This window comes from Ochotona princeps, chromosome 4 (assembly GCF_030435755.1).
Source record: "Ochotona princeps isolate mOchPri1 chromosome 4, mOchPri1.hap1, whole genome shotgun sequence".
Lineage (NCBI taxonomy): Eukaryota > Metazoa > Chordata > Mammalia > Lagomorpha > Ochotonidae > Ochotona > Ochotona princeps.
In genome coordinates this window covers 95663536-95682875 of record NC_080835.1, presented here as the reverse complement: position 1 = coordinate 95682875, position 19340 = coordinate 95663536, and the positions used below count along the sequence as shown (strand labels likewise).

At 38.2% G+C, this 19340-nt stretch overlaps 1 protein-coding gene across 1 annotated transcript; it reads right to left on the bottom strand.

The window, feature by feature from the left end:
• Positions 1-8650: 8650 nt before the first annotated feature.
• Positions 8651-9616, bottom strand: LOC101528102 (olfactory receptor 8G1-like). Its single transcript, XM_004597726.4, has one exon. The coding sequence runs from the start codon at positions 9584-9586 to the stop codon at positions 8651-8653; it is 936 nt and encodes a 311-aa protein (XP_004597783.2). The 5' UTR covers positions 9587-9616.
• Positions 9617-19340: the final 9724 nt, after the last annotated feature.

Below are 19340 nucleotides of genomic sequence, written 5' to 3'. Positions count from 1 at the left end.
AGCATCAAGATTCTGAAGTCATCATGTTCAATCACAAGCTGTCTCATCTACATACACCAACATGCCAAATTAAAATAACTATTTCCAATGTGCATATAAGACCAAGAAGCACTGAAGCTCACTTATCATGCTACAGCTGGAGTCGATGTTTAGTCATGGATATTGTTTTAAAGCAGCAGCAAGAATAAGATGGAATTTAAGCAGATGCTATGGAAATTTCTGAAGACAAGTGGAAACTTATCAAACGTTTTCACACATCATGAAAAAAGCAAAAGGCAAGAGAGTTCAATTTTTATATGCTATTTTGCAGACTTTCACCAATACATGTAAAATTATTTTCACACTTGGGTGCTTAGAAATGGACTGCAATGCTTATTCCTGGTGAACTTTGTTACTACGGAATGGTTTCCTACTGTCATTGCCTGTGGTCAGTGACAAAACACACCTGACTTGAACTCAGCTGACCCACTTTCAGCAGAGACAACAAACATTCACTAAATGGACTTAGGATGAAGTACACTAATACATACTGTCTTTCCCACCTTTTATTCCTATAAAGTTCTTACTACAAGAACATTTTTGTTTTCCTTACAGCTCACAAATATGTCACACTGGCTCACTGCTTCTGAGTGAATCCTGTTTGTGATATTATTTTTTTTAGGATTTATTTGTTGTCATTTGAAAGGTGCAATAACAATGAGAGACAGAGAAAGAGAGAGAGAGAAAATGAGAGAGATCGTCAAGCTAATGGTTCACTTTCTAATCGCTACAATGGTCAGAGCTGAGTCATTTTGAAACCAGGAACCAGGAGCCAGGAATATCTTTCTGGTCTCCTGTGTGGGTACAAGGACCCAGGGACTTATGTCATCCTCCATTGCTTTCTCTGGCAATGAGCAGGGGCCTGTATTGGAAGTGGATCAGCCGGGACTAGAACCGGCACCCACTGCAGCACCACAGGTGGAGGATTAAAGTGCTATGATACTGCTCTAGTCCCTGCCTCTGATATTCTTTCAAGCATTGTTCTCCTTGTTGCCTAGTAAAGTTTTATATTCCTTTAAATTCCGTTTAAGCTGAGGTAATCAAGGAAATATTCTCCAATCCATTGTAGTTAATTGTACCTTCCCATGCGTGCTCAGAACACTAAATCCCAACTGTACCTTTTGACTGTAAGCTGCACTAAAAGCAAGTGATGGTATCTGTTTCTCTGTATCCCCTGTGACACCGCTTAAGTGGCCAAGGGTTTCAAACAAGTTTAATGTGTAACTGAATAAATGAAGTTATTGAAGAATATTTCTCTGAAATTTCAAAGATGTCTTTGGTCCTAATAGCCTCAAATTACAAATGTAGGATACCCACACTCACCTGTAACAAACTTGAAACCTCAAAGATCAATTTTAATTTCCACTTGCTGTCTTTTACTTAGAGGAGAACAGCTTATCTGATCCTGGTTTCAGGAGCCACAGTCATCCCTTTACTAACACCTCAGTTGTCAGAGGTCAGGGCCCAGACCTTGGTCTCAGAGTCCCTTTTGAAGCTGATCAGTGTTATAGGTCAGCATCTCTAGGTGTTCAGTTTGTGTTTCTTCAGGCTCAGGACAGCAAGCCTCCTCCCATCTCACAGTCACCTGTGTAACTCTGCCACGCTATGTAGGTTGGTTGGAGGTTTAGATCTGCCAGACACTGAACACCATAGAGACAGTTGCTCTCCAAGGATTTGCAAGTCTCAAAGCTTTTACCCTTGAAAAGAGAAACAATTACCGTTCTCATTTCCCCAGCTGTTTAATCTTCCTTTGTGAGGCATTCTCTGTCAACTCTAAATGTGTCAATTTGTGGCGAGCATGTATGCACAGAAACCATATGTATTAGCACCTGCATTCTGAATCAACAGGTGTAAGTAGGATTTGATATTCGGAGTTTCTTACATGCTCCTAACCATTGCATCTGGTCCACATCTAATAGTATGGTTAGCTGATTATGGCTGAGTAAGAAAAACACTGATAAGTTACATGGAATTGTTAATAGGGTTAGAAAATTTAAAATAGCAAGCCAAGGTGTACAGTAGAGTGTTAAAGACTGTTTAGAATGCTCTCATTCTATATGAGACTGCCTGAGTTTAAAGCTACTTTTAATTCCAGCTTCTTTCCAACGTGCGTCATAAGAGTCAGTAATGGCCGATGCAGTTGGATCTGTGCCATACATGGGAAACCTTCATTCAATTCCAGGCCCCTGACTTTAGTCTGGGTCAGATATGACTGTCGTAAACACTGGGAAATGAATCAGTGGATAGATCTGTCTCTACGTCTGTGTATCAATCTTCCTACACCACCCCCTATGTGTCTGCTTCTCAAATAAATACATAAAAATTTAAAAATAACAGTAAATCAATAATTTCCTTTCAAAAGCAATGTTCTGTTTTATGTGTAAAGAGATAACATATATAATTTGGCTTAATAGGCAAATATGTTTCTTTAAAAGGTTTATTTTGTCATTTTTTGAAATGCAGATTTGCAGAAAGAAGGTTCATTCTCTAAATGGCTGCAACAGCCAGACCTGAGCCAATCCAAAGCCAGGAGCCAGGAGCCTCTTACAGATCTCCCACACTTTTTCAGGGGCGCAAAGACTTGGACCATGCTCCACTGCTCTCCAGGCCATAAGCAGAGAGCTGGGTCAGACGTGGAGCAGCAGGGACATGAACTGGTATTCACATGTGGCATGCTGGTGCTTGCAGGTGGAGGATTAGACCAAGTATGATTAGCCCTTCTTTAGTGTTTTCTTATTTAATTATTTTTCCCAAGGACATCCTCTGTGCTTGAATTCTGTTTCCCTCTTGTTTGTATACTTCCCAGTCTGCCCTGTAAGCATCAAGCATCTTTGCTGTTCACTCATTTTTAAAGATCTATTTAATTTTATTGGAAAGTCAGATCTACAGAGAGAAGGAAAGACAGAGAGAAAGATAATCTTCTCATCTGTTGGTTCACTCCCCAACTGGCCTCATTGGACAAGAGCTGAGCTGATCCATAGCCAGGAGCCATGTGCTTTTTCTGAGTCTCCCTGGTGGGCTCAGGGTCCCAAGGCCCTGGAGCATCTGCTGCAGCTTTCCCAGGTTACAAGCAGAGAGCTGGAAGGGAAGTGGAGCATTGGGGCTGGAACTAGTGCCCATATGGGATCTTGGGCACTAGTATTTGTAAGGCAAGCATTTAGCCACTAGGGCGTCAGGCAGAATACTCTTCCTTTTTTTTTTTTTTTTCTTTTCTTTTCACTGAATTGTTAACTTCTCTCCACTGCTGGAGACATTTTTTTTCTTATTTTGTTCTGATTTTTTTTTTTTTTTTTTTTTTTTTATCTAGATTCTGAGCTTTAAATCAGGAAGCTATTTTTTAGAAAACAAGCAAACCTACTAGATCAAGGTTTCAGCAAAACCCATTTTATCTTTGGCATTGTAACATTTTCTGGACTGTGGGATTGTTGTAGGAAAATATTCTTTTTATTTATATGAATTCTCAGGGGAAAACACCATGACTGACATGCATTTTGCAGTGTCAAATAAAAAGCGTGTGAAAAATGGTTGGCATCCCAGCACTATGATTTGAAAATGTGTAACTTTTTTTCCATTTCCCCAAGTCTATTGATGGAGAGAAGTTTTTTTTACCAGAATGAATCATACTCAGATTTTCACAAAGTACATTTAAATATCAATGTAATAATATTGTGACTTTTGACGTGATTAAATATAGTGGAGCATTGCTTTCTCAGCTGCAATGGGTAGAAATTTCAGGAAATCGTTTAAAATAATTATATTTTTGCATGTGGGATGAGATTACATATTTGATGAAAATGAGTGGACATTGTTAAACCCTTTTCAAAGATAACTGCATATCAATTTCAGAACCAGTGAACTTGTTAGGAATTGACAAAAAGGCAATATAGGAAATTGGGACTGCTATTTAAGGGGTTTGAGCTAGAGATGTTTTCATGGATTATCTGTGTAGGCCCAATGAAGCACCAAGGTTCTTACAAGACAGAGGCAGTGACAGAATGAGCAGGAAATGGGATCCTGGGAATCAGAGACTGAGGACCTGCAGTGATAGGATCACAGCTAATGTGTCAATGACTCACTGCAGCTTCTAGGAGCTGACAAAGTGCATGGCAAGAAATTCTCTCATGAGGCTTCCAGAACAAAACGTCATTTGCATCATGACGTTAACTTATTGAGGCTCATTTAGAAATTCTGACTATTAAAATTATACAATAATAAACATTATTTTAAGCTACTACCTTTATAGTAATTTGTTACAGCTTCCACAGGAAATTGACAGTAAATCATGGAGAGTGTCACACAGTGTGTATCAAATAAATAACATACCATGTAGAATAAGTGTTGATCTGACAATGATACTAATATGCACCATTTTATTGGAAAGGAAAAAACTTACAGAATTATTTTAAAAGTTATTCAAAGTCACAATTTCCTCATCCAAAGGGAGATGGTGCAGCGTACTCTCATTCTGCATCTGATTTATTTCATTTAGTAAATGTGTCCTGGGTTCTGGGTTCATCCACGTTGTGGTCAATAGTGGGGTGTCTGTGTACATGAATCTAATGATGACTACAATCAGTAATACTTACATATTGGAAAATTGTTAAGAAAGCATATTTCATGTGTTCTCACCTCTCCCAACAAAACGTAATTCTTGAAAAACTGAAAAGGTCAATTTACTGGAAGATAGCAACCAAATGCACGCTGGACACTGTAAATACATGCAACTTAAGAGCAGTGCTGCAAGTACAAAATACAAAACATCCAGGAACAGGGCAAAAGAAGACAGCAGTTGAGTGTCAGTGACTGAATGTCTACAAACACTGATTTCATTGTTCACGCAGAAAGTCATGTTCATAATAGCTAAGAAGGTCACATGGTGGATAGTAACAGTGCCTGAATTTAGTATAAAAACATCAAAAGATCATCAAAGAAAGCAGAACATACAGAGTTGCTTGTGTCTCCGTTGCCCAGTTCCTGGTAGTACCACATGGAGACACCTCACCTGCGTCTTGGTAGAAGCAGAGGGGATTAAGTATAGATCATGCTTGATCAGTCATGATAAAAACAGCACACAGCAGTCCGTGTCCCATGTCTCCCATGATGGATCTGAAGTAGGACACTGTCTGCTAGAACCTCCTTGGCTAGAGAACATCTCCATCATCCCTGATCCAGATTCTACAGAGTGGAGAGACACTCTAGCCTCTCGGGAATAGTGAGTGAAGACGTTTATAACTGCTTAAAACTCACAGATGGGCCGTCCACGGTGAAACTCAGCATCTGGTAAACCCCGCAGATCCCTAACTCCTGATCAGCTCTTCCAGATGGAACCTGTGGACTTTCAAGACAGCTGTCGATACTTTTTTTTTTTAAAGATTTATTCATTTTTATTACAGCCAGATATACACAGAGGAGAGACAGAGAGAAAGATCCTCCATCTGATGATTCACTCCCCAAGTGAGCCGCAACGGGCCGATGCGCGCCGATCCGAAGCCGGGAACCAGGAACCTCTTCCGGGTCTCCCACATGGGTGCAGGGACCCAAGGCTTTGGGCCGTCCTCCACTGCTTTCCCAGGCCACAAGCAGGGAGCTGGATGGGAAGTGGAGCTGCCGGGATTAGAACCGGCACCCATATGGAATCCCGGGGCTTTCGAGGCGAGGACTTTAGCCGCTAGGCCATGCCGCCGGGCCCCGATACTTTTGTTACATGTAAAATAATTAAACTGTCTAGTTAAAAAGCACAGAGTAAGTGAATATATAGACTACAGAGAATCAGATAATAGACTTTTTTACAAGAAACTCACTTCACCTTAAAGGGCTAACAAAGACATAAAATGAAAGGACTAAGTCTGAAATTTCCTGGAAATGGAACCCAAAACAAAGTGAGGTAGCCATACTTGCATCAAATAATACATCATTTAAGTATGTATGTTTACTGATTACATGTGCACATCAGGTAGTAATTTGATCATATCCATAATTTTATATATTCATCATTTCCTTTTGATGAGGATTTTTCATGAAAAAATAGCCAAAACACATAAATACTTATAGGTTCAAAAAATGAGAAGATAATCATTTTATTTTAGTCTATATGTAAGAGATAAATCTTAAGAGAAAAATGAAAACTTCACAAAAATATTTGTTTAGCTTTATTTGAAAAGCAGATTTAAAGATCGAAGGAGAGACAGAGAGAAGGTTTTTGCACCAGCTGATCCAATCCCCAAGTGGCACTGGACCATTCCCAGCTCCCAGGCCACAAGCAGGGACCTGGATGGGAAGTAGAGTATCTGGGACACTTACCAGCTTCCATAAGGGATCTCGGCACATGCAAGATAAGGATTTAGCTACCTAGGTTATCTCACACAGGACGTGGAAAATTCTATGTTTTAGAGATTCTTTTGTTTCTACATAAAGGTTGAATAAATTAATTTATACTAATGTATATAATTAATATAATTCAAATTAATTACAAATTAATTAAAAATTATATGTGGAATATTCATTTATATCATTTCCAAATAAAAATTACAGGAAATTCATTTAACAGGCTTTATTTTTAGCAAAGATTTATTTATTTTTATTGGAAATAAATAAAGAGAGAGAGGAGAGACAGAGAGGAAGATCTTCTGTTCGATGGTTCACTCCCCAAGTGGCTGCAACGACCGGTGCTGCACTGATCCGAAGTCAGGAGCCAGGAGCCAGGAACTTCTTTTGGGCCGTCTTCGACTGCTTTCCCAGGCCACAAACAGGGAGCTGGATGGGAAGTGGAGCTGCCAGGGTTAGAATCGGTACACATATGGGATCCCGGCATGTTCAAGGTAAGGACCTTATCCACTACACTATTGCACCGGGCCCAACAGGTTTTATTTTAAATGTTTTAAACCAATGCTTGATGTAGGATTTTTATCTGTTGTTTTTTAAAATTAGATTTTAGCTTGGAGTCATGCTTATAAATATGGGGAAGGAGTGAAAAGAAAAAATTTAACAGAAAAAAGAAGAAAATAATCTAACATTAAAATATGTTATTGAGTTGTGCTGCGGTCAATGGTGGCTCAATTTTGTCTGAATCTCCTATAGAGAAGACATAATGTTTTCTAGGAGGGATGTGGGAGTAATAAGAGGATGAGGCATTTTTACACGATTCTAATGTCTCCACAATCTCCTGTGGAGTGGGAGTAGGGGGCGTGTGAGAAAAGAGAGATTGAGCTTCCATGTGCTGATTCAATCACCAAACACCAACAATGGTCAAGAAAGGTGCATCAGGAGCTGGAGTAGGTATCAAACCCAGGAACCCCTAACTGATAAATACCAGGCGGCCACATGCCCATCCATTGGGGCCAAGGATAGGTCAGAACATCAGAATAGGTACAGAATAGGTCAGAACATCATGTTACCCTCTAAGTAATTTAATGACTCTCCATTACATCTAATGGACTGAACAGCTTGGAATGTGAAAAAGCTTACCTAACTTGTTGAGAGACTAACGTGACACTAATGGATAGTGTATGGGATACACAGGCTTTTCCTATAAATATAGGAAGAAAAACTGTCTTTAAACTGTCTTAAGAATTTAATTGGCAGTAGGAACCACAATAGGACATGCAGATCACACCATGAACTCCATGTATAGGAGGAGCATTCATGGAGATTGTAGTCCAAGGCAATTTAATAACAAGCAAGAAATACAAGCAAGTACAATAAAATGTGAAGACAGGAGTTATTAGAATGCAAAAGCAAATAATAGATCTTAATCTGTAAAGTTAGATTCTTAAAACTCTATGTAGAATGCTGAAGAGAAAGGAGAAATAAGAAACATAGAGACAGGGCAGAAATGGGGGCTATTATAAAACTAAGGTTATACCAAAACTAGAGTTATTAGATGTCATACTGCTTCAATTTCTATAGTTTGTAAATGGAAAATATAACGGAAGTGGTGATCACTGTTGAAAGGAAATATTAAGATTGCTGACTCAGTTGAGTTTTATTAATTATGAATAAGGGAATTAAAGTGACGAAATCTAATGTCTATGCCTTCCTTTTTATTGTTCCTATCTCTAAATCAATGACACATAATGACAAAATCCCCAATAGACACATTCTAAGGGTTATATGAGAAGAAATAATAGCAGTAAAATACAATCAGTTGAAGAAAACTGTTGACTGAATGACTACAATAAACTCATACAAACAGCCAATGATTGAAATTGAACAAGTATTTTATTATGATTTATTGCATGCTAGTGTTATTTTAGTTCGCATTTTCTCTAAGGAACTATTAATATCTCTATTCCAGTGACTATAGAATAACAGGGTCATATGTGTACAGTAGTAGCATAAAACACACACTGAGAAGTCTTGCTTTGTTATATTGGGGATGGCAGTCCGTGGAGATGATTACAAATGGTTCCAAGTTCATGAACACTGTAGAATCATGAACATGTGAGATAGCTAGTGCAACAAGGGTTCAAACAAGATGGGATTAAAACTTAGAGACAAGTCACATAGGAATGCACCATCAATATTCCAAAAACTTGAAAAATAAACCTAACAAAATTACATAAACAGGCAAACCAAGGGCCTGTTTCTAAAACAATACGACAATGATTTTCATTCACAAACACGGTTTTCTGATTAAAATATTTTTCAATGCCAATTTCACATCTTTATTCCTCAGGCTGTAGATTAGAGGGTTCATCATAGGCACAATAATTGTATAAAATACAGAAGACACTTTTCCTTGTTCCATGGAGCTGACAGATGAAGGTTGTAGATACATAAATGCTGTAGAACCGAAGAAGAGACCAACAGCTGAGATGTGGGAGCTGCAGGTGCTGAAGGCTTTAGATCTGCCCTTCGCTGAACGAATACTAAGGATATTGACAACAATGAAGGTGTAAGAACTAAGGATGGCCATGGTGGGTACAAGGATGTTAAATGCACTGAAGCACAAAACCACTACCTCATTGACATAAGTACTGGAGCAAGAAAGCTCCAATAGTGGGAAAAGATCACAGAAGTAATGATTAATTGTATCAGCCTTACAAAAAACCACTTTCAGCATACAGACTGTGTGAACTGTGGCACCAATCAGGCCTATGATGTACACCCCAACTACTAACCAGGAGCAGAGCTTATAAGACATGGTAGCCTTGTAAAGCAATGGATTACAAATAGCAACATAGCGATCATATGACATTGCGGCCAGCATGTGACATTCTGATATAACAAAAAGCAGGAAGAAATAGAGCTGGATCATGCATTCCGGATAGGAGATGATGTTTTTCTCTGCCACGAAGTTGACAAGCATTTTGGGTGTAATGACAGTTGAATGACAAAAATCAATGAGGGACAGGCTACTGAGGAAATAGTACATGGGTGTGTGCAGGTGAGAGCTGAGCCCAATCAGTGTGATCATGCCCACGTTGCCCACCATGGTGACCACGTAGGTTGCTAAGAAGAAGAGGAAGAGGGGTAACTGGAGCGCTGGTTTCTGTGTGAGTCCCGACAGAATAAACACAGTTACGGTGGACTGGTTTCCTCCTGCCATTTTCTGTAGGGTTTCCTTTCAGGAAGAAAAGAAAATTTAAGGTAGAAGTGCATTATGCCATAAGACAATAAAATATGAAATAGAATTCAAATCTCTAAAACTAGATGTGCTCAGTTTCTTGCCTATCTTCAATTACATTAGCAGTCAAAGTCCTGGGTCCACAGAAGCAGGGGATGTGTGGCTCACTATTATTTAAGGCTATTCCTCTTTTTGTTCCATCCTGTAACAGCAGATAGTGTCCAATCACTGACTACATACAGATCTCTTCTGATAACATATACTGAGTATTCTAAGAATCCCTATATTCTAAGCTTCCCAACTCCTCTGTAGGTCAGACGCAAGTGTGCCTATTTTAATACCTTGTGTTACGTAGCTGAAGCTAGAGTGGTTGGATATTTACCCATTGTTAGGTATGCAATTAGTAACTGATCAAAAATACAGAAAAAAAAAGATGGGCTTGTCTCATCTTCCATGTCCTGTTTTACCTACTCATGTCTTATCTGTTATCTCTTTAGATCAGAGAAATCACTCATGGTAATTCACCTGAAGCAATAAACTGAGGCAATTATGCATCCCCTAATGACTAAGTCTGGACTCTTTCAGTGAGTTCTTTCATTTCTACTACTGATAAAAAATACAGAAATTATTGCTATCAAACTAGTCTTATCGCTAACATAAAGCCTATCACTGAACTCGAACTCCACACCCTGGAAAGATACGAGTTTCCTGATCCATTCATTCGAAGAAAGCTTGTAAAACTCCCACCATGTAGTTTAACTCAGTATGATCCAGGACCCTTGGGCCTATGGTGATGAGGACCAGGGTTGGAGAATCACAATCCCACACAAATTCCCTTAACTCTGGGTGTCAAAGTCATTTGTAAACTTCTCAGAAAGAAAGTTTGGTTAGGGACCTGCACTTTCCCACTGTCTCCCCTCATGTGAGAACTAATTGATTTCCCAGTCTGAGCAACTCTACCCTGAAGATAAATGCTTTTTGACAGTACAAGCAAATAGATCCTTTATGTCTGCTACAATAGTTAAGTATGTCTATGACCATTCTAAAAAGCAGCAAATTGTACACTTGAAAAGTGTGAATTTTGTAAGATACTTGTATTTCTATGAAGCTGTTGTAAAAAATGAAACATCAAAATAATAATGATCTCACACTGGCAACAGAAAATATTCCACCCAATATGTTAACTTTCTATCAGCCTCTAAACCTTTACAGTCTGGGTTATGCCTCTTTATCTGTGCTAAAGAGATAGCTATATTAGATTTTTCTTCCAAGAATATGGCATTTCTCTTTCTTCCAAAAAGATAATGTTATATTGACTAAAAAGTTATAACTGTTACATTATTTTATGATCTCATGATGTTTTTTATCACAATATCTTTTCCCTCACCTTGTTTCCCAAAAACAGGAAGAAATTTAAGCCTTTTTAACATTTAATTTTTATATGTTATGGGCATTATGCATACTCAATTCAAACTTTTCCATAAAATTTTTCACGGGAAAATAAACAATTACAGAAAACAACAAATAATAATTTTAAAAGTCTCCAAAAATACTAACCCTGAAAGTCATCTTCAGCTTATTTCTTCCTAACTTTTCTTAGAGAGATTAATGAGGGCTAAGGCAAAACACTAAAACAGCAAAAGAATAAAAAGTGGACATGGGTTAGTTTTCAAAGTTTTTAGTGAAATGTATTTGCTACACAAGTAATTGTAAATATTTGGTGTGTATAACTTTGGGAATTTAAACATGTAAAAGCACCCATGATACCATAACCACAATCAAGCTAATAATGCATCTGGCTACACTTGAAATCTGTATTTGTCCCTCTGTTTCTGGTGTGTGTGTGTGTGTGTGTGTGTGTGTGTGTGTGTGTGTGTGTAGTCACTATCTTGTACAAATCTCTAGAATTCATCCTACAGCACACCTATTAAACAAGAACTCCCCCTTTCCCTCATCTCCCAGCCTTTGACAGTGACTATAGCATTCTCTGCATCTATGAGTTTTACTGTTACACATATTTAACATAAATAAAACCATGCTTTCTTTGTCCTCCTAAGTTTGGCTTATCTCACTTGCCATAGTGCCTTCCAAGATCCATGCAGATGGCAAATGACAGAATCTATTTAAGAAAATGAACACTTCAGGGACGGAAGCTAATCATTAAGATAAAACTTAAGTTGCTATTCCAGGGGATCTAAAATTATATCTTGTCTGAAAAATACAACCTATTAATAACTTGGGTGATCCCAAAGAAGAAATTATTATTAAACGTATAGATTGTGTCAGCAGAGATAATATGAATCAATGAATATGGAATGATGCAAAAAAGAAAGATTGTTATGGACCTTGTACTAGAGAACTGTGTAAGACAGGATCCTGCTGTTCTAAGTAGAAGGGGAAGGGAGGTGTATTAAAGAACATGGTAAATGTAATCCTTGCACGGGTCAACACAGAGACACAGTGAACATGCTGTCAGCCCAGAATGAGGGAAAAGGAAAGACTGTGGCAGAACTTAGTCTGATAAGCATAAGCTAGGTCTACACAGCATTCAAATTCAAAAGTAATGATCAAAACGTTCTTCATGTTCAAAATGTCTGGAGTCAGACAAAAACATCTACAATGTTGACAAAGCCAAAAGGAGTTGCTGAAACAAGCAGATTGCACAAACTGGAGGAAAGTAATGCTTACACAGACATACTCCACCTGGAAAATTGGACTGAAATCTAGGGGGCTGTTTTATTGTGATGATTCATAAGTTGTAATTATCCAGTAAAACTGATGCTGTTGATCAAAGTAATTTACACTTAATCTTAACATGGCTAACAAGAAAAATTATTGTTTTATTCCATGTAGTCTCAAAAGCAGAGCTATGGCCAGTGATATTTAAACATACCAGGAAGCAGTACAAATTGAATTATGATAAAAAATATTTTCCTATCTTCGTATTTTAGTGAAACTTGAATAACAAAACTAATATGCTCTTTCAAGCACATCTAATGTGATGGGACTAATCTTCATGAAAGCCCTTTAAAATTCTGAAAGTTCTAGGAGAGATAGAATTTAGGTACTCACTCTTGTGGTACTTATGAACCTTCGTCCTGGTTTTTTGTGAACTTTAGACCAAGTGCCCTCTCACAAACTGGTCCTTGTAGATCTTCGTGGTGTCAGTTCAAAACAGAGACTCATGCATTCATTCTTACTTCAGGAGTCACAAGACACATCTTAATTTCTGAGTTGCTTGCATGGATGTTATGGATCGAAATAGGTAACTCTTTCTTGTAGTTCCCTCATAATACTGCTCAAAGCACTTGTCAATGTGTCATTATGGTCACCCAGGAGTTTGAAATATAAGGGTGTCATCTTAAATACGCATGGAAGCTCCCTCAGGATTTCATTCCACCAGCGATGAGCAAATGAGCAACAGCAGCTAAAATCTGCTTTGTTCATCCTGTATATAACACTCTCACCAGTTTGCTGTGTATAATGTTCTCTTTCAGCTTTATGATAGTAATGATCATTAGGCTAATGGCCAGAAATTAAACTTTGTATACATGGTTCTAGCAGGCTTTCATGACAAACATTTCCTGTTTAAAAATAATTTGTTTAAAATCTTTAAAGTCATAATTTAAATTTTAGGTTTGTATGCAGCTGGGAGAGATGATTATTTGCATGTAATTATTCAGAAAATATGTTCCTCAAAGTTCTCCTTTTTCATTTTCAACACACCTTATTGCAAAGCTTCCATGAAAAGCGGAGCTGCTGACCTAACCTGCTTTGGAAATGAATGGAGATATTAGGATTAAAATAAAATGGATTATATATATATATATATACTGATAAATCATTTTTTAAAAGATTTATTATTTTTATTGGAAAGGTGGATATATAGAGAGGGGGAGAGACAGAGAGGAAGATCTTCCGTCTGATGATTCACTCCCCAAGTGAGCTGCAACGGCCAGTGCTGCACCAATCCGAAGCCAGGAACCTGGAACCTCCTCCAGGTCTCCCACAAGGGTGCAGGAACCCAAGGCTTTGGGCCGTCCTCAAATGCTTTCCCAGGCAACAAGCAGGGAGCTGGATGGGAAGTGGAGCTGCCGGGATTAGAACCGGCGCCCATATGGGATCCCGTGCGTTCAGGGTGAGGACTTTAGCCGCTAGGCCATGACGCCGGGCCCAATATACTGACAAATCTTAAATCGTTGTATAATTTATAATCATTGTATCCTGGAAATGAATAAATAAATGGGTGTGGGTAATGACAACTTGTTTAAGTTTACAAATAAGCAAGGAGGAGTCTTAGAATGAGCCACATGGTGCTGAATAAGCAGAAAAATCTCAATATGAATCAATGTTTGCTTAATACACACAGTCATGCAATACCTATCTCTATATCTCTATATCTGTTTGTGTGTTCAAATTAGTATAAACACAAGTATTTTCTAGTTTAGTCTGGTTAGAGAGCTATAAGAGATAATACTCAGGGAGGAATGAAAATGCTCATTAATGTAGTTAATGTAGTTACATTAATGCTCTTAATGTAGTTCCAGGAGGAGATGAGGGGATGATTCAAGACAATGAGTACATGCCATTCAAATGGTGAAACAAACCTTAAAACCTGGAAACAGCTTGGCGCCAGGTCAGTTGGTGTGCACATTAGGGGAGTGAACCAGCAGATGGGGGAATCTCTCTCTTTCTCTCTGTCTCTCTCTTTCTCTGTTTGTACATGTGTGAGTGTGTACTTTTCAAATAAAATTAAAATAATTAAAGCGAAACAAGCCCCAAAATATGTGGACATTTTCCTCTTGTATAGTTACTCAACTTGTGCATGTAATAACCATTGGTATGATATGATAGGAACACACTGAACACCTTCTGTGGTTTTTTTATATATATATATAGATATATATATATCCCCAAAGATTACGCCAATTGTAGTATAAGTACAATTAAAGACATTAGCAGATCTATGTTGAGGGTTATCCTGTAAAACATCTGGAAAAATCTTCAAAACTGTCAAAATTACCACAAATACAATCTGAGACATCAGGGCAGTCTAGAAGAGATTAGAATGATATGAAAACTGACTGTATTGTGATATGCTGGATGAAATTTGAAAACAAAAGAATATTAGTAAGAATTCTAAGAAAATTGCAGTGAAGTACAGACTTTAGATAATAATGTATAAATATATAATTTGTAAATATTTTATTATTTATTTTGGAGAGAGAGGGAGGGAGGGAGAGTCTTCTGTCTGGTGGTTCACTCTAGAAAGGGTCACACCATCCAGGTGTCTGCTCAGCCGAAGGCAGCAGCCTGGAAGCCCATCTGATGTCCCACATACTGCTGCCTTTTGAGGTTCATTAGATGATAACTGAATTGGATGTGGAGTCAGGGCTTTAACTGATTCATTATAAGGATGTCAATGTTTCAAGTGGAGGCTTAGCACACTGTACCACCATCCCACCCCACCCTTTTATGTTTTAATATGTGACATTACTAACTATGGGCATTGTGTTGTTCATCAGGTTTGCGGAACTTACTTATTTTACATAACTGTCATTTTATACTGATTGAAGGATAGTTCCTTATTTTCCACTTCCCCGTTCTCTAGGAAGCATGTTTGACACTTTCAGATCAGATCTGAAAGTGGCTTTCCTTTGTGACTGACTCATTTTACTTTGCTTTCTTGTATGGCCACCCATGCTGGTCCAAATAATAATTATTAGTGGTAGCAGTGTTCAGCTTTCCTCAAGTTGAATGTTCTTTTGTTGCATGCAAACATCACCTTTCTTTTATGTGTTGATTGATGGACATTTGGGATGTGTCACTGACTATTAAAAAAAATGTTGCACTGAACACAGGAGTGCAGCTTTCTCTTTGAGACCCAGATTCAGTTTTTCTGGATTTGTACAGTGTAGGACTGCTGGATCATAACATCATTTATTTTCATTATCTGAAAACACTAAGTTCTTATTTTGTACTAAACAATAAGCGAGTTATGCAGACACCAGAATGAATTAGACACAGGCCCTGTCATTCACGTGATTACTTTTCAAGGCAGGGAATAGGAATTTCCTCGCAAAAACTCAGCTTGTTTCTAATTCTATCTTCATTATATCTTCCTGGCCTTCTCCATATTCCCCAAATCAATTTTGTTATTGCACCTACTAAGCAGAGAATCTCTGAAATTGATGCAGTTGCATAATTAATTTTCAATTTATAATTTACATATGATAACATCACCAGCTGCTACTAACAGAGATGTATCTCTGAATGACAAGAATTAAATCTGTGTGGTGCTAAGCCTAAATATATATCCAGGCAAACGGCATTTGGGGATTCAGGAGCGAATGTTTGTTCAGTGATATGTAGTGAGGTATGGAGAAGACATGCTACAAAAGTGATGCTTAAGTGATTCCGGAACTTGATTGCAGAACAAAGGATTGAATTATTTTGATAAGAGTATAAGTCACTGGTCTCCATGACTAACAGAAGCCAGAAAATTTTGGAAAGTGTGAAAATGCTATAGGTGAATGACAGAGTTTTATTTCAACCTGGTGATGGTGATATGACTGATGACCTCTTGTATTCTTTTTTTTTTTTTACTTCTGAGGCTTTTTGTCACATCCATTCCAACCACATCCAGTCTCAGCTGTTGTTTGCTTTAATTAAACAGTGTCTGGAGACCCACACTCATCTGTAAGGCCTGAGTTTCAAGGAATAAGCCACAGAGCATTGCTTTGGCTCTCAAGAGATGGGAACTGAGATTAACTATAAAGTTCTGCTGTCTCCCTTGAGTTCTTTGAGAGTGCAAACGACCTCATCATCAAAGATAAACAAATCAACATGATTCTTGTTAGTTTTAAACATCATGTACACTAATTTCCTTCTGGCTTATGTTCAAATTAGGAAGAGAATATTGACTTTAATAATAAATTATTCCTAGGGCCTATCCTTACACAGAAATTATGTCTTACGTTGACTACTCTTTTGCACTGTAAGACCAGTCCCATTTGTACTCAACTAATTTCAAAATTTAGAGCAAACACAAACAGTGAAAATAACAGGCAGCAAATTTAAATCATGACTTCCAGATCAGAGACAATGAATATCTTCTATTTTAAGAGAAAATAAATATGTAGTAGGGGAAGTTCTGTCATCATATATGTGCATGGATACCAGTATCAACAGGTACAGTCCAGAAATGAGTCAATGAGTGTTGTATAAAATGATAATAGGGTTTATTGTCTCCTGATGTGAAGAGTTTAGTGTCATATGGCTCAGGGGGTAGAATTTGAATATTTTTGACTCATGTATACAAGCTTTCTTTTGCAGTAGATTCTGGTTAGTGATTGCATCTTTAGAATTTGATCAAAAGCATAAAAGACATGGAGAATGTCAGGGACTTCTAGGGTTTTCAAATAGAAGTGAGTCACAATAAAGAATTTTGAGTTATTTGGGGCATTCACTGGTGACACATTTCACAGTGGTAGATTCTCAGTCTCTTGCTTCCTGATTTCAGGTGGAAAGCGAAGTTCTTGAATTATTTGTTATTACATTTTAGTGTGCAGTTGACCAGTTGGGGTAGACAAGAGTTTACATTTGATGGCAGCATCAGGTCACAGATAAATTTATTTCGCTGTTTACTGAGAGCTTGTATTCAGAAAAAGGCCCAGATTGGAGAGGAAGGATATTCCTGATAAAACACAACTATGCAGGTTTTCAGATTCAAATTTGGAACATCTACCAAAAGACCATGCTTGTGTGGTTGGTTATTCATTTATTCCTTTTCTCTGCTTTTTGTAAATGTTTGCCATTTATGTAAACACGTTCTCATACACTTTTACTTTCAGTAGATCCTTGTGGAAATTAGGCTTGAACTGAGTCCTAACATAGATGATTATAAAATTGAAATAAACTTAGGTGATTCTTCATTTATAGTTGGACTTGGAATTAACTTTCATGGGATGGATTCTGTACTACAAATTCAATTTCCTTAGAGACATGGACCTATGCCAGTTGCATATCCCTCCTTGAGCAATTTCAGAATTTGTGTCCTTCAAGAAATGGGCTTTTTCACATAGGCCATCACAAATCTAGAGCTGTGTCCTTGTGGCAGTCTCAATGGTAGTTCAGTTTTAGATGCAGCTGCATGCAAACCAGGAGTTGGAGAGTGTACCCCACAGCTCATTATCAAACCCTTTGGGACATTGTTTGAGGTCAGATTCTTGCAGGAGCAACAGAAGGATGAACACACAAGTTCAGACACGAATGTCAGAAGATATTTTAAGGGAATTCTGTTAGAGAATTACACTGTATTGCCCCTTACTCATTTTCCATGCAGTAATGTAGGACTTAGTCTTCCACTCCCCTGGAATTTCTATGATGGTATCAACCTGTGGTGATGAGTAGAGAAAAGAAAAATTCCACAGAGATTCTTCTCACATGAATGAAAATGCAATCCCCCTTAATCATAGGGTCTTGTACTTGCCCAGCTGCAATTTATCTGCTTGACCCTTTCGTCACACCTTTACTGCTGCCTGCTGCTGAGGGTGGGGGAGAGGAGACCCTGAAAACAACACACCCTCTCCAGTTCTCTCTGACCCAGGAAGACTGTACATTTCTTGTTGCTCAAGTCTGAAATTTCTCCCTTGTCCCTAAGGCATATGGTTTGGACTTATAATCTGTCTTTGAATCCAGGCCGTGGGAAACTGAGGGGTGAGTGGAGTAAGCAGCGTAGGGAGGAATAAGAAATTCTCTATCATATTTACAAAAAAAAAACAACAAAAAAACAAAACACCTTCCACAGCACTGCAAAGTTAGAGCCAGTGGCAGCTGAAACTATCCAATATGATTACAGAATGGATGGGTATCCACTATAAACGTCAGGTTATTACATTGTTATTATAACAAAATGTGTGTGGTGGGGTGGGGCAGGGGGCTTCTCCCACATTCATCCTGTACCTGATGCCATGTCTTACATAAAAATACACGGAAATAGGTCGTACCAAATTCCTCTGCTACATTGTTTCCCATTCTGAGTATTCAATTAAACCCCACCTAAGGCACCAAACACTTGGACCTGCTCGTAGTACAAAAACAAAAAAAAAATGGCTCAAGACTTATTAGGCATTTTTATTTCTTTTTGTTGTTGTTCCTTTTCTGTCTAGCTTCGCAGTACTTACACTGTAAGTGTGCATTTTCCTTGCTTTAAGTAAACCCTGCTTTCCTGTATACCCCATGTCTCTGCTTAAATTCTTTCTTTCATGGTGAAATGAGCCTCAGATAAGCCCCAGCGTCCCATTGATCATAACACATTTTTGTGAGCCCTATTCAGTACATATTCAGTACAAAAAAAAAACCAAGTAGAGTTAACTGATATCAATTTAAAGATGACATTTTCATCTATGACAAATGGTTTAATGGTGATTTTGATTAGCAGAAACCTTTACTTTCAACAAATTAAACAATTTAGACAAAATACACAAACTATTAAAAGGTACGTTGAAGTTGTCATTGTGGAGTGGATAATGTCTTGGCCTACATGCTGGCATTCCATATCGGAGCACTAGCTTCTGTCCCAGGCACTCTGCTTCCAATGCGGCTCATTGCTAACGTGCCTGGGAACAAGTGGGAATGACCCAAGTATTTTGGCCCCTGCACTCACATGGGTTATCCTGATGAAGCTCCAGTTTTTGTCCTGTACACCCAGCCTGATAATTTTTTCCATGGAGGG

Excerpts from the sequence above, each read along its gene's own strand:
- LOC101528102 (XM_004597726.4), bottom strand. The coding sequence starts at position 9,586 with ATGGCAGGAGGAAACCAGTCCACCGTAACTGTGTTTATTCTGTCGGGA.